General features: G+C 39.2%; 1 protein-coding gene across 1 annotated transcript; it reads left to right on the top strand.

Annotated features, from left to right (window-relative positions):
• The first annotated feature begins 14,513 nt into the window (after window positions 1-14,513).
• Window positions 14,514-16,793, top strand: LOC311137178 (ras-related and estrogen-regulated growth inhibitor-like protein). Its single transcript, XM_084171533.1, has 4 exons — window positions 14,514-14,606; window positions 14,781-14,834; window positions 14,943-15,019; window positions 15,780-16,793. The coding sequence occupies exons 1-4, from the start codon at window positions 14,534-14,536 to the stop codon at window positions 16,194-16,196; spliced, it is 621 nt and encodes a 206-aa protein (XP_084027659.1). The 5' UTR covers window positions 14,514-14,533; the 3' UTR covers window positions 16,197-16,793.
• Window positions 16,794-17,037: the final 244 nt, after the last annotated feature.

Here is a 17,037-nt window from a genome sequence, read left to right as displayed (position 1 = left end):
TACCCTGTAGCTCATATGAACTACCAATCTGGTCTGATTTCTTCCCCAGGGTAGGTTAAGCCATGGGATTCAGTGCTTATTTCCAGATGCAGGCCAGCTCCACAGAGATGGGGCGGCCTGCTGTTTACTCATCCCAGCTCCCAGTGATCTGGCTGGGCTACTGAACCCTGACTGAGTCCTCACAGTTTACACTCACAAACATCTCGTTGTTGTACTTACTCTACAACGGCTGTGGTGCACTATAAGCCCAGCTGAAATCATCAATAAAATGCTTGTATGTTTGTTTGTTTTGGCTCATAGCCAAATGCTTGTGGGCATTCTAGCTCAGCACATGCCTGTTCAATGGAAATTGGATTGAGAAATGACAATGATATAATGAAGCAGCCAGAAGAAAAGGTGAAATGCAAAGCCACTGGACTAGAAGGACAAGTTGAACTGCATATGTAAGGAGTCAAAGTGAACTGCTAAGCTAAGAGGAAAGTCCAGGACCTAGGAATAAACCTGTTTGTGTGGTACCTTGAATTACCAGAGGGCCTCAGTGAAAGCCGCTTTGGAAGAGCTATTGCTGTAACCTCATTCAGATCTGTCATATATTACTGTCACACTGAGAATTATACAGACAGACACTACTCTGGTCCAGCGATGGTAAAAAAAGACTGATGCATGAACAAGGCCCTCAAAGCTCTCTTAACATGGTTGTTCCACTTGATTCAGGTGGCAATACATGCATATTACTGGTTGAAGTCTATAAATCAGTTTTATTTCTTATAACATTTAGAGGCAATTAATAAGAAACAAACGTGTGTTAATTACTATCTAGGGTTTGTTTATTAAGGTAAAAGGTAAGTGTTCCTTGGAGAAAACCCCCATGCTTTGAGACTTAACTACCGGGGTCATCTCTTTTGAAGTGCTGTAATTGCTGCAGAATTAAAGGGGGAAATGATGTCCCAATCAACGCTGCTCTTCTCTGCTTTTGTGTACTTTTGGCTGCAGTAAAGAGACATCAGAATGGTATATCAGAGCTCTGGATAAAAATGATTAAGAGGGATATTGAAAAATCTGTCGATGTGCCCTTGAGCAAGGCACTTAACCCTAATTGCTCCTGTAAGTTGCTCTGGATAAGAGCGTCTGCTAAATGACTAAAATGTAAATTTAAAATATTAGTATATATATTACTGCAGGAACGACACTTCCACAATGTGGAGCTTGGAAGTATTCCCCAATTATTATTTTTTACAGACCAATAATCTCTTTAATTAAACCCTCCCCACCCAGCACACTGAGCACAGTTAGAACTGGCAACTGTGGAGAAACAGACTTATAAATCAACTGTCTCCTCAGCCATCCAAGGGATTCAGAGGGGAACTTAGCTTTTTGTGAGACTGATTGCATTATCCACCAAGTGGGTGGGATTTCACAGTCTCTCTGGGAAGAGGTGTCAAACTACCACTGCCACATGCAATATAGTGTTAGATCATAAGAGGGTATAAAATAATTATGAAGTTGTTGAGTTTTGAAAGGTTAATCATCACCTCGGTAACAGAAGATTCCATGTCCTGAGTATGGTCTATAAGTCATCGACTGACAGGCAGTATGCATTTCGCGTGTGACATGAGGGGTGATAATGAATGTCGAAAAGCTGTTTAAGAGGACACCAGATCCAAAAAGCCCACTGTCACAGTAGACACAAAACCCTGCAGGCTGTCCAGTGCGCTGCTTAATGTTTCATGAGATTTTCTTGACTAATTTTGCTCAGCTGCAGTCCATTAAAATAACTGGAAATGTATGATTTATGTCTACTAGCTTTGCTATTCCTGGACTTCACTGTGTCAAGAATATTCGTGTTGCGTTACTATGATGTCAAACTTGGCTATTGGCTGTATAGCAGTTGTACTGTAGATTAAGAAAAATAGATTGCCAGAGTAACAGCAAGCCTGTAACATATGTTCACTTAAAGTATGGAAATAGATCTTGACCCCTCCATGTTGACACAAGATGAGTTTCAGTTCAATGTACAATCTGCCTACATTTTAACACAAAGTGACTAATCTTTGCATCAGTATGTAATTGTAGATTTGTAACAGGGCATTACTGATGCTGAGATACCACACAGAAATACTACATTGTGAAGTGCAAAGAAATACTATAAATTCACACAGACTAAACTTCCAGTTGGTAGGATTGCTGCTAGCATTGAACATGGAGACTAGACTAAGAGAGGGAACTGGAGGCAAACATGCCTAGTGATTCAGGGGGTTCTATCTCCAGAAAATCTGCTATAAATTTACAAAGAGCTTTCAAACCTGCTGACTGTGCTCCCTTCGCCTCTCTCTCCATGACTACAGTGCAGAGAGGATTGTCAACCCAATCCATTCCAAACCATTTAAGTAAAATTATCTAGATAAACGGGAAGGCATGCGTTAGAGAGCAAGGAGCCTCCATTGTTTACAGTGTGACAAGAGTCCAGGCTGCCTTCCATCCACAATCACTCCTCTGCTCTGTTCTATTAGCAGGCTCAGTGGTGCTTGGCTGGGAAGACAACATGGAACATTTCATTACTCCCACCATGACTTACTATAATCTAGTGAGTGGTAGTTAACTGAACCTCTTCCTTTTTATTCACCATGTCAGAAAGATCTCTATGCAGGACAGGGAAGGAAAACACTTAGCGAAAAAGGCAGCGTTCGCTATCTTTAGTTTCTCGACTGTGTTGAGTCTCCTCCTGATTACCTGTCAAACATCTATGCAAGTTTCAATGTTAGTGTTTAGGTTTACACCACTGAGAATGTAGTGTTGGGGAAGCTACTCTGAAAGTATAGTTTAACAAGCTACAAGTTACTTCACACTATATAATACGTTTTAAGCTACACTAAAGCTACCCTTAACAAAAATGTAGTTTACTTAACTAAAGTTACTTTGAAAAAGAAGTTCACTACATCCAAACTACTTTGTGAAAAATTATCATATCTAAATCTGAAATGTCACAGGCTACAAATTGCAAGAACAAATCATTTTGGAGTCAGCTGTTAACAGAATGTGTCATTTAGCCTATTAAACACAAAAACAATGTTTCAAGTGTGAATTAGGCAGTTCTGATCTAAAAACAAAGAAAGGAAATTATTGCCTACTTCACCCATATTTTTTATTTATTTTCAGTAGTTCCAGTAGATAGCTACACCGCTACATGGCAAAAAAAGTAATTAACTACTGAAAACACTACGAAGATTAGAATTTAGTAAAACTACCACCAAGCTACTACAAAATGTAGTTAAATTACTAGTTGAACTACATGTAGTTCACTACTCCCCAACACTGTGAGAATGTCAAACAGTACTAGCTTAAAGTGACTGAAAATAAAAACTGGTGTTTACTGGTGCAGTAAATCAATCACACAGCCTGTCTGATGGAAATCAACCTGAGAGGGAATGTGGGGGAGGGCATTATGGGTAATTTTAGGGACCGTTTAGGGACCATTATAAACCACTTACCATATTTACGCCATAAAATATTCATTGGCTGCTTTTCCCTGATAAAAAACCATTTCAGAAGTGAAGTGCAACTGAACTAAAGGCAACAAGTGAAGTCAGCCAGGGAGAGCTTGACAGCATGGAAGGGGGATTTCCTTGAGGTAATTTAAGACTACATCAGTAGCAAAGCAGCGTTCAACAGTCTTCATGCATTCTGACTTCATATTATCTGTAATTCATTGCTGAAAGTATTCATCGTAAGTATGTTATACAGCATTTTACAATAGCTTTACCATAACCATTATAATCCTATCAGGTAGATGGTTCTGAGTGCTGAGATCACCCTTGTTCAATTCACTACCCACAACCAGAATCCCTCAGCTATTATAATATGTGGACTCATCTGTATGAGTTTTGCAGAAAATAATAAAAGTCTCATCGCCACATGAACAGCATATTTACACACTGAAGATACTGAGTCTCCTCCCCCCTCTAGGAGAAAGAGTTTATTTTCAGCTGCATATGAAAAGACATGGTGGTCCAGTCCTTTCTGCTCAGCCTGTAATCCTGAGGTTGCCAGTTGGGAGAGCTTCCTTCCTGATGGGGAAATAACACGCAAATAGCCTCCTCTTCCCTCCCTTACATCCAACCCTGCATGTACTGCAGCTGTCTAATGAAGGCATCAGTGCATCAGCTGCCTCTGATGAATGATGCCTTTAAAGGGGCAAGCTGCAGTAGAAACAATTACAAAGCGTTCTCCCTGACTCTTGCTTTGGTAAAAAGCTGAGGGATGGGCCTAGAGAAATGTAACCATTCTCAAATTCATAAACAGAGCTATGGATGCAAGGACTGACCATCCATGAGATCAACATTATAGTTTTAACCATGTTTTGAGGCCATATAGTGGTTGTTTACATTTACATTGTTTACTAACATTGGAGTAAAACAAGCTTATATTTTGGTGTATGACAGTTGGGCTAAGCTCATGAGGCATTTATAAGTTATATTCTTCAATAGTCAATGAGTACATATCATTAATTTATAAGTCCAAAAATTAATGTAGCAACTGGTTTAAGTCTGTGAAGAGGCCCTCCAACATACTGCATTACTGCATAATTAAGTCCAACCATTTTAGCATCTTTATCATGAAATAATACAATTTCAAAGATACATTTTTGGCTTCATACCTCCTCTGAGATTTTGTTGAATAACTAAACAAACAGCAAAAATGACATTTTGCATGGAGGTTTACAGCAAGTCTGTTGGCTAGACTCCAATAGAGCCGGAGAAGGAAGCCTGTAGCTAGAATCAGATAGGAATGGAATCAGATGTAAGCCTACAGTATATGAGATTCAAATGCCTAACAAATTATCCTAAAGACATAAATCAAAAGGGCCTGGGAGGATCTGTGGGGCTGTCATTCACTCTGCCTGTCTGAAGCTCCAGCTCTCAGGAGGACAAATGGCCCCAGCCAGGGCTGCAGTGATAAAGAACTCCCTCTAGTTTATGGCTCTGCCTGTGTACAGTGCAGTCAGGGACCAGGCAGAGGTGTGATGTATAGCAGGGGGCTACACTCAGTTGTCCTGGCTAGTCGTGAAATAGTGCATGTCCAATAATTCAGCATAATGCACCATCCATTATGGCAGCCGTTAGATCAGTTTGTAAAGACGGGCAAACACATTGCTTTCCCTAGACGCATATTTATCTTAAAGGCCCAGGCCTAACCCCTTCAGACATTGCGATATTTCAGAGAAATCAATGGTTCCTGCAAATCGGCTGGCGAGGAAGCCCTGCTGAATACGTCAATGAAAATATACAATCTAATCTATGGCAACAGAGAAAGCCACAGAGCACACTGTTCCGGACTCTGACAGATTCTAGATTTTTACAGATTCTTGCATATCTAGCCTTTGTCGTCAAAAGTATCACTTGGAAGACAGAACATAACTATACTACTAAAATACTGTTGTCAGTGAAATGTCTGTGTAAATGTAAGATGTCCTGCAGGTGTCACTGCCCTAGTGTCCTTACAGGATGGTTTGGACACAGCCAGTCAGGTGTGTAGCCTACAATGGCAGTTAAATGTGGGATATCTGAATATGCATTGCCTGGTTTCAAAAGAACATCAGGACTGTGAAATAATTTCATTGAAGCCAAGGCTTTACCTCTAAGAAATGAGTATGGCATCATTTCACGGCTGCAGTTGGCTCAGTTTCAGTGTCTTTTATTTGCAGCAGGATATTTCAGAGATAATTACAAATCCAATGTAAATTTCAAACAGGCTGGCTTGCCACTGTAGGCCTTTCATTTCCTTTTCATTCTATGTTTCTTAACACACCCTTGAATCAGGGGTAAGTGGAATTATCAAACATGTAAAGTAAGTGTGAGCTAAGTCCATAAGAAGATTTATTTGCATAAGCACACACACAGCGGAGGGAGCTTCCGGTCAACCGGCGTTCCATGAAAATGTATTTTCACTGGAGAGTAGGAAGTAGGCTATGTTCTCACTGTTGATAGTTGGATACTGTATGTGACAACATTTCTTTAAACTCTGAAAAAGCAACATTACCATACTGATTTTAATATTTACCATATATGTAAATGCAGAATTAAGCTGTATGTCTGTATATTGGTTCAGAAATCTAAAATAGCAGCAGCAGCGGTTTCCCATGAACAGAGAGCCAACCACAATCAGTAGGTCTACTGTATATGTTAGATAGAAACAATTGTCATTAAAGCAACCAATCTTCTGTTTAGGAGACAACCAACCTCTTCTCTCAGCTTTTAGCCTAAAGCAATCACCTCAGAAACAATGAGAAGTAGAGAAAAATACTGTATTACTTCCTTAATCTCTGCCCAAAGTACTTTTAACCATAAGGGACCATTAGCACTTACAGCAATTAATGAATTATGAGCTCATGTTTACAACGTGTAGTTTCCCTATGCTAAATGACCATGTTGCCATAGGTTGTCTTTTACATTCCAAATAAAACCTGTCTAAAAGGAATACAATAGTAAGAAACACATGGTCCAAACCCCTTTTAGCATTCTTAATGTGTTGTTAAGGTAAGGAAAGGAATTTTTATAGTGGATTTACCAGCTGAAATGAAATGCATGTCTTTATTGCAACATAGCTTTCTCAAACGGGTCATACAACATCATACAACGGGTCCTTTGTTATTTCTGGGCCTGTGTTATCTACAGTTAACTGCAGTTGTTATGAAGAATTGTTGCAACACAGACTGTAGGCCTACTTTAACATTTAGAGACAATGTCAGTTCATACATCAATAACACTGCCAGCCAGGTCAGAGAATATACTGTAGATCCACTGTCCACACAGCAGATGAATCGAGGTCCCTTTTTTCCCTCACACTCAGTTTGCTATCTACACAGATTCCAATCATTGCACATCATCCAACACATTTGGCTGTGCCTAATGACTGTCACACTAATGAATAATCAGTGTTATGCCATTTAAGTGCTTCAGTTGACTTCAAGAGACAAATCTGACAAAAATAGACTAAGACTCCCATGGGTACACAGTTAAATGGACTGTGCCATGCTAAATTATGGAAATCTATTTCAGGAAACATTCATAAAATTAAAGTTCATAATCAAAATCATGGGTTTGTTATTATAAAGTCATTACACAATCATAGTGACTTTCTATATTTTTTATTTGCAGAATACCCACTGACTACAGAAGTCCACTGACTACAGAATATTCAGCATTGACAATGAGAGGCCGATAATGTTGTCTCCAAATGGTGGCTAACTTACAGAAGCCTTCCAATGACTTCTTTAGTGTAACTACAAAACCTGATGAAAATGACATCATTGACCTCTATCTACTATGTAGAAATGACAAGATGATACGCGCGAGTGAGAGAACCCAGCCTAATCCCAGGACTCCAGTTTATGTCCACGAATAACTCTAATTATACAACGGGTGGGTCTAATCCTGAAAGCTGATTGGTTAAAACTGCTTTCCAGCCAGTGTCTATTCCACAAGTTACCACCGGCTAAATCTATGATGTTAAAATGCCTATTTACTCTGTTCCATCTGACTGCGCAATCCACTGTCTCATCAGCCCAGCCAGGCAATTTATAAACTTGATCTCCACTATAAAAAGCATCTAGACATTATCTCACATTTCTTTTAGGCTAACATTTAGTTTTCAACAGCAGAGATTTGTATGAACCTTGCTGCCTGTCTCTCCGAAATTTGCAACATTGTTTCAATATTCAAATTCGATCTCCAGCTGTCCCATAGTAATGAACGTGTCGGGAGTCGGGACGAGACAGACAGGCAGGCAGCGTTTCTCCGCAAGTTGAAATCATGAATCAGCTGGCATAATTTTTATGGATATATACAAAGAAATGTAAATTGAATAAAGGTAAAATGAAACAAAGTGCAGCTAATTTGCAGTCTTTCCAGCTTCAGTTTGAAGTGATTGTGTTAGCTGTGTTGTTGGCTATCTCCTCTGAACAACAGTGTCCTGACGAGTGAGCACATTTTCTATGCCAGGCAAAATCGCGCCTCATTAGCTCATTGTTGTGGATGTATCCACAGCTTAAACAAATGCAAATGCAGCTACTTTGCTGTTATTCTGGCTGCACTTTTTGACGTGACTGTAAGTTAGCCGTAGTTGGCTCGCTAGCAAGCAAGGGATAAGAATGTTGCCAGCCAGTATGCCAATGGAACATTTAGAAAGAACGACCAGCCGGCTTGGGTAGCAATCCTCGATTTGTGTCGGGACTATATTTTGTGGAAGGATGACATAGTATGGATAAATTAATCAAAATAACATTTTTAATGAAAATATGTCCATCATTATTTGAATATGTTGGTAACCCATTGTATAAAAGTGATAATGCCCTCAAAGCCGGTGTTTGGAGGATATATTGGCATGGTTTGCTGGTCCTCGACTTCGTCTCAGGCCTAACAACACCCGTGCCAATATATCCTCCAAACACCGGCTTCGGGGGGCATTATCACTTAAATAGGACCCTTTTTCATCTGAGAAAGAATGTAGCACTTCACTGACAGGGAAACAAAAGTGCCTCTGACACCCATGTTGTATTTCACACACAGGTGCGATAATAATAATAACACCTATGGTTTTGGCTTCTGACAGCATGGGAAATTAAATAATTGTTTTCAGGGGGAAGACAGTGGCAACTGAATTCTCAATGGTAATCTTCAGCATATATAGTAGGTCCAATAAACCAATTTACTAGTTCATAAAATACCTGAGAGTTGTGTATATATAATATTATTTTTTCTGATCCTATTTTTGTTATCCATTTTGTATTTGTTGCCTTTTTAAGTGCACAGAGTATGATCAGATCTGTTATTGAGCTACTATTTTCAAGTATTCTGATTTATTGTGTGGCAGTATGCAGTGTGACTGGTGGCTATCATCTAATTTCCAACACCTTTTTTCAAACTAAAATACATTTGATCCAGCACATAGCATGTTACTCTTAATTACCTGAAATAAATTATTCATAATCATATGCTCTGTGTTGATTGACTCCATCTGTTGGCCTAATTTCCAAATGACAAAACAAGACAAGAGTATGGAAAATGTATGCACTCACTAACTGTAAGTCGCTCTGGATAAGAGCGTCTGCTAAATTACTAAAATGTAAAAATGTGCGGATACTTCAGTTCTGAAGAAAGTAACATAAGGCAATGGCATATTATATCATGACTGACTATTTGATACAGCTAGCCTACGACCTTTTCAAAGAAAAGCTTACAATTCCTACCAAAGTACAAGGCAGTTGTATTAAGAGGCCTATTTTCAGCAAGGTTCCCTTTCATGTAACAATTTGCAGAGCTTTTATTTCATCAGCAACATGTCATGCTAAGGTACTGTATCTCAAGGGATCCATAATGATTTATTTGCATGGACAAATATGGTGTATTTATTTCAAACATGTTGAAAGGCTCATATGAATATGTTAATCTGCTTTATTAAAGTTTTGGCATATTATCAAAGAAAACAATTTTTTCTAAATGTACATGTGTAAAACAGACGTTTTCAGTATGTCAGGGCATCTATCTTATCTGTAATATGGCCATTCAATACTAGACTAATACAAGAAAGGGAAATAACTGCATCCGAGTACAATTCTACTTGCAGAGAAAAAATAACTGCTATGTACAAAAAGCCAATTACATTATACAGTTGAAGTCGGAAGTTTACATAAACATGGAGTCATTAAATCTCGTCTTTCAACCACTCCACAAATTTCTTGTTAACAAACTATAGTTTTGGCAAGTCGGTTAGGACATCTACTTTGTGCATGACACAAGTAATTTTTCCAACAATTGTTTACAGACAGATTATTTCACTTATAATTCACTGTATCACAATTCCATTGGGTCAGACGTTTACATACCCTAAGTTGACTGTGCCTTTAAACAGCTTGGAAAATTCCAGAAAATGATGTCATGGCTTTAGAAGCTTCTGATAGGCTAATTGACATCATTTGAGTCAATTGGAGGTGTACCTGTGGATGTATTTCAAGGCCTACCTTCAAACTCAGTGCCGCTTTGCTTGACATCATGGGAAAATCAAAAGAAATCAGCCAAGACCTCAGAAAGAAAAGTGTAGACCTCCACAAGTCTGGTTCATCCTTGGGAGCAATTTCTAAACGCCTGAAGGTACCACGTTCATCTGTACAAACAATAGTACGCAAGTATAAACACCATGAGACCACGCAGCCGTCATACCGCTCAGGAAGGAGACGCGTTCTGTCTCCTAGAGATTAACGTACTTTGGTGCGAAAAGTGCAAATCAATCCCAGAACAACAGCAAAGGACTTTGTGAAGATGCTGGAGGAAACAGGTACAAACGTATCTATATCCACAGTAAAACAAGTCCTATATCGACATAACCTGAAAGGCCGCTCAGCAAGGAAGAAGCCACTGCTCCAAAACCACCATAAAAAAGCATGGGGACAAAGATTGTACTTTTTGGAGAAATGTCCTCTGGTCTGATGAAACAAAAATAGAACTGTTTGGCGATAATGACCATCATTATATTTGGAGGAAAAAGGGGGTTGCTTGCAAGCCGAAGAACACCATCCCAACCGTGAAACACAGGGGTTGTAGCATCATGCTGTGGGTGTGCTTTGCTGCAGGAGGGACGGGTGCACTTCACAAAACAGATGGCATCATGAGGAAGGAAAATTATGTGGATATATTGAAGCAACATCTCAAGACATCAGTCAGGAAGTTAAAGCTTGGTCGCAAATGGGTCTTCCAAATGGACAATGACCCCAAGCATACTTCTAAAGCTTAAGGACAACAAAGTCAAGGTATTGGAGTGGCCATCACAAAGCCGTGACCTCAATCCTATAGAACATTTGTGGGCAGAACTGAAAAAGCGTGTGCGAGCAAGGAGGCCTACAAACCTGACTCAGTTACACCAGCTCTGTCAGGAGGAATGGGCCAAAATTCACCCAACTTATTGTGGGAAGCTTGTGGAAGGCTACCCGAAACGTTTGACCCAAGTTAAACAATTTAAAGGCAATGCTACCAAATACTAATTGAGTGTATGTAAACTTCTGACCCACTGGGAATGTGATGAAATAAATAAAAGCTGAAATAAATCATTCTGTCTACTATTATTCTGACATTTCACATTCTTAAAATAAAGTGGTGATCCTAATTGACTTAAGACAGGGAATTTTTACTAGGATTAAATGTCAGGAATTGTGAAAAACTGAGTTTAAATGTATTTGGCTAAGGTGTATGTAAACTTCCGACTTCAACTGTGTTTACAAAAGTATGTGGATACCTCTTCAAATTAGTGTATTCGGCTATTTCAGCCACACCCGTTGCTGACAGGTGTATAAAATCGAGCACACAGCCATGCAATCTCCATAGACAAACATTGGCAGTAGAATGGCCTTATTGAAGAGCTCAGTGACTTTCAACGTGGCACCGTCATAGGATGCCACCTTTTCAACAAGTCAGTTCGTCACATTTCTGCCCTGCTGACTTCTTTAAAAAGGTTCCCAGAACATTTAATTAGGTTGTGGGAACAGGGGGTACATTACAAAAAACAGAATATGCTCAGTTGTGCAATGTTTAAGTTAGGCTGCACAGGACATTCCTATAATGGTGTTAAAATGTTGACAGAACACCTAGTCTAAGTTCTTTAAAGGTTCCCAGAACATTTAATTAAGTAATGGGAGTTGTCTGGGATGTTGCAATAATATTTTTTGTGATATTCACATAGGTTTCACAGGTTGCACAGAACATTCCCAAAATGTCCAAATTAGTCAGTTATGACATTCATTGCATATTTGTTTTAAGTTTAACATAATATTCCATTTAAACAAACTTCTGGCTGTCTTTGAGTGGGTGAATGAAGGTTGAAATCTCATTGATCAACATCACAACCAAATATTACCCAATTTTCCACGTTGAAATTACATGGCGTGCGATAAATTAATAAAAAATAAATTACATGAGATAAATTAATCAAAAAATATAAAGTATAAAAGTATAAAATCCACGCATTAGTTGGATAGTGTGTTTCCTTTGAGTTCAGATGAAGGTCTTGTAATATGGTCAAAGTATGGGACAAATCCAGTTCTGCATTCATAACCTGAATATCCACGCAAATCCGCCTGTGTATTATATGCTTCTTAGGCTTTTCTGAATAAAAACTGTATAATGCACTTACCATCCTGTTGTTTTATTCTACAATGATGTGCTACTGAGATTTCCTCCCTGTGGAGAAACTACCCACTTGGCACAGACATCAGTTCAACGTCTAGTTTCGATTTACATTTGGTTGAGTTGGCAACTAACGTGAATTCAATGTGGATTATACATTTATTTTCACAGTGTCATTGGATTTTGGTTAAAGGTTTTGGTGAAAAGAAACTCAAAATTCCCTTATGTTGATGACTTTATGCAAATCCAATCAGTTTTCGAAGTTGATACAACATCACCACAGTTCTTTGGTTGAAATTACGTGGAAACAATGTTGTTTCAACCAGTTTTTGCCCAGTGGGTAACCACAAGATGTCCAAATTAGCATAGATAGAAAAAAGCTGTTATTAAGCATTCATCCCATAGCCAAAGGCCCATCTACATACAGTAAATGATCAGGGACTAGAATGTATACTACTGTGGCCCAAAACCCTAAAGAAAACTAGTCTATGTAACATGGGGGATTTAACATAAATATCAATTCCTGTAGCCGTACTATGCCACCTTTTTTTATACGCGAGGTGGGGTCCTCGGGTCTAAGCTAAACATAACACAGGTAGGTTCTTTGCATCAAGGAGTGGATCATAGGAATCGGACAACAATATCAGGATGCAACAATGTATTTTCGTTTTCAGTGTCATAAGGCACAATCCCCATAGGCCTACATAATTTCCACACATCTTCAGCTCCAGGAGCTCCATACATTTACATTTTAGTCATTTAGCAGACGCTCTTATCCAGAGCGACTTACAGTTAGTTTATTTTTCATACTGGCCCCCCTTGGGAATCGAACCCACAACCCTGGCGTTGCAAACGCCATGCTCTACCAACTGAGCTACATTCCATACAACTGTCCTACAAGCCAGACAGCAATATCACCCCTACAAAAAAATATTGCAGTTTTGAAACTGCAGTAAAAGTGCAGTAACTGCAGTCGACTGGGGTATTTTGGGTGCAGTAATTGCAGAATAACTGCAGTGTACTGCTGTTGAACTGCAGCTATACTGCACTGTAACTGCAGTTACACTGCACAATTACTGCAGTAAAAAAAATGTGTTATTTTGGACGCAGTATTTGCAACATACTGCAGTTATACTGCACTCTAACTACAGTTATACTTCAGTGTACTGCAAAAATACTGCACTCTGACTGCAATATTTTTTTGTTAGGACAGACTACTCAAACAAATATCACTAGGTTTATACATTATATACACATACTCAGATAATTATGTGTAGAAACCCTCACGGAGGGCATGCCCAGGGAGAAGGAGAGCAGGTCTAGGTGGAATATGAGCACCAACGCCTATAAAAACACTACATTTACAATAATTCCTATTGCTCATATTTACTTTGTTAAACCGCTACCATCACTACTCCCATTCTCCCCAGGCACACAGACCAGAACATAGTAAAGGGATCCCCTGTATGATATGACACAAACAGGAAGGCTTTTATACAAAAGGCCACGCCCTTAATTAAAAATCACATACACCTGGCACAGGGCAGACCAACAAGAGTGAGTTCAAAATAGGTCGACGTTTCTACCCCGTTAAATCTACAGTGGGCTACAGTCATACAACTGTAGGTGCCAAAATTATCAAATGTTCTGCTTCCATCTAGTGGTTGGTTGTAATATCACAGCACACGTTTGGTTACATAGTACTGTAGATATTACAAACGACTCAATAGTTTAATTGAGTTGTTTGCAGCTCGTTACATATAAACAAAAAATAGTTTCGCATTTACATTTAGATAATCACATTCAGATAGTAAGTATGAAATGCACTCTTGTAGGCCTACTGTATACGCACACTTGCAAAATATTAGTTTCCACTCCCCCTTTGCATGCAAACACGTTTTTACGTTGTCCTTAAAAAACGAATGATTATCTTTGGTAGCAAAGTAATCAGACTTTAGCTTACACCACTCAATAGTAAAAGCACAATAGAACAGTTTCCCCACTACTGTATGCAAACCCTCACCAGACATATGCGTAATTGCCATTTGGAAGATACCATTTATATCCACACACTTTAAAAAGAATCTGAGGTATATATTTTGTAAATACGTGTGCTGCAAACGTGTTGGTTATTCAAAAGTCGGGTTAGGGTTAGACATTCTTCACGCTAAGACAATAGTTTTCTTCAGTCTGTAGGCTATGCTAAATAAATGGAATGTTCCAGAATTGAATGGTCCAGAGTATATCTCCACGCCCCCTTAAACTAGTGCGCGCAACACTCTTTGGGGCATAAAACTCCTCTCTGCTATTCAACATCTCAGATGGTCCTGAGCCAGTCGGACCAATAAACAGCAGCAAGAACCATGACAGGTCTCAACGCTTTAAAAATGGATGCTAATGTAGTAGTTCTTGGGACAGACAGTGTTGGTAAATCTGGTGAGACCAAATCTCTCATTATTTATAATTTGTGCAATGTATTAAAGTCTACAGTGCAATGGTCAGTGGACCATTCTGGCATTTCTAACTGGATCCATTCCTTTCCTCAACATACTTAGTAGGATGATGATGATGATGATGATGATGATGATGATTATGATAATTGTTTCACAGCACTGACAGTCCGCTTTTTAAGTAGAAGATTCATTGGAGAATATGGGAATATTGGTAAGTTTTGTTTGTCATCTCCAGATATTGTAATATCAAGCAACCATTTAACTATTGTAGGCCTATACAGTACAACTAAATTAATATTTGTCTGTTAATTCCTTTCAGAATCAATCTACAGCCACAATGTTATCATGGATGGAAGGGACATAACTTTTAACATCTGGGATTCGCCATATTGTCAGGTATGACAAAATGTTAACATTTAAGCTGTTGTAATGCAGGTTAGCTTTTTTCTTTATGAATCTTGTTCTAGAGGCAGCTCTGCAGAGTGGACAATAGCGGTCATAGCCACAAAGTCATAAAATCTGAATTTAAACCTAACGCTAACCTTAACCCTAACCTTAAACACACTACTAACCCTAATGCCTAACCCTAAACTTAAATGAAGGTCAAAAAGCTAATTTTTTTCATGGATTTTTACAATAGAGCCAAATCTGACTTTGCAGCTGACCTATCTAAGGGGAAATCACTCAGTTCTGCCTCATGTCAATACATGTCAACCTGCTGTTATAATGTGCCATCATCTTGATGTCTGAAACTGTATTTCGCTTTTACATGGCATTGGGAAAAGCTAATGTATTCAGTCCTTTGAAATGACTGCAAGATTTGAGAATATTTGGCATCTTATACAGAGCACTTCAGTTAATAATAGGCTACTTTATAAGTGCCTTTATGGTAGACACAGATTTATGATGCTGCCATTTTCCCGTACTGCAGTGAGTATTACTGCAAAGTAGCGCCTGGTTGTCTTTGGCATGAATGAGTCCCCTTTTACTAGCACCATGCACGACCACAGTGACTGGACACAATCGGCCCAGAGAAATAGGACTTACATGGACTGACTAACTTATTCCAAGATTGTTCCTTTCCCAATACAAAACCTATCACTGTTTGATCCAAGCAAGCCTATATCAATTGTATATATCTTTTCACCTTTTCCAGGAACTGTCCATGGAGACCTCTCCATATGAGAAGAGAGTCCAGTGGGCGGACGGTTTTGTCCTGGTCTACAGCATCTGTGACAGGGCCAGCTTCAACTCTGTCACCAAGCTGATCCAGTCCATTAAGGACTACCCGGGCATGGACAAGGTGCCCATTGTGATTGTGGGCAACAAGAGGGACCTGAATCACAGACGGACAGTCCTCAGTGAGGAGGGCAGAATGCTAGCCCTCACAACAGACTGCCAGTTCTATGAGGTTTCAGCTGCTGAGAACTACCACAGTGTCCTCATGGTGTTTCACGGACTAATAGACAGGGTACGGGAGTCCAAGTCTGCCATCAAGAAGCAAGCTGGAATCAAGGGCATTGTGAAAAGCATGTCTGCAGTTTTTGCCAGGAGAAGGACGGATTCGTTGTGAGTCTATGGCACAGGGAGGAAGACATTGTATACTGTAATCAATGTATGCATGGGTCTGACATGAGTTGTTGTATGATGCCTGTGCTCTGGCATCAGGACATGACTTGGTGTGTGCCAAAGGGATCCAGAGACTGCCTTATGGCTCAGAAACGACAATGAAGGGCAGAAACAGGGGCAGTTGGCAGTACAGGTGTGGAAATGGAGACTAGTACCCAAAGTTATTGCTAGTTGTGGCTGACTGCTGCAGGACAGGACTGACTTGGAGAGAGCACACTGTCCACAGAGATTGTAGATCTTGCATATTATTTACAATGAAACAATTAATTGATGTAACTGTCTAAAAGCTGCTCCTTACACTGAATACTTTTGCAAAGAAATGTGAATGTGATGGCCAGAGTACAGTGACATTATGTGGCCGTCTGGTAAAAGGTGCCAAAGTTAGCTCATAAAGAGCAAAATGATTTTTGATCAAATTACTATTATCCCATAATCAACTATTGCAGGGCAAGCACTTAATTACTTTCATACACAAACATAACTTTTTTTAAATCAACGTGAGCACTTTTCATATCCATATTGTTTGTCACCAAGATGAGTGACTAGGCTCCTGGAAATTAATACAATTGTAATGTAGGTCAAGTGATAAACACTTGAGATAAGTATATGTATACATTTATGTTTATATTCCTATACTGAAATGAAATACTCATGACCATTTTTTAAAATTGTTATGAGCTGAATAAAAACTCTATACCTTCATCTTATTGAATTTATGTATGTGAATTACTCTTCTTGGAACGACAGCAACCAATACAGTAGCAACTTTAGCTACAATCTAAATC

The sequence above is a fragment of the Coregonus lavaretus genome (assembly GCF_964263955.1).
Source record: "Coregonus lavaretus genome assembly, chromosome: 11".
NCBI lineage: Eukaryota > Metazoa > Chordata > Actinopteri > Salmoniformes > Salmonidae > Coregonus > Coregonus lavaretus.
Note: the sequence above shows the minus strand (reverse complement) of the source record. Positions and strands in the feature narration are given on the sequence as shown.

Excerpts from the sequence above, each read along its gene's own strand:
- LOC311137178 (XM_084171533.1), top strand. The coding sequence starts at position 14,534 with ATGACAGGTCTCAACGCTTTAAAAATGGATGCTAATGTAGTAGTTCTT. Across the intron at positions 14,607-14,780 it reads AGACAGTGTTGGTAAATCTG|CACTGACAGTCCGCTTTTTA; the intron begins GTGAGACCAAAT and ends ATTGTTTCACAG. Across the intron at positions 14,835-14,942 it reads TGGAGAATATGGGAATATTG|AATCAATCTACAGCCACAAT; the intron begins GTAAGTTTTGTT and ends AATTCCTTTCAG.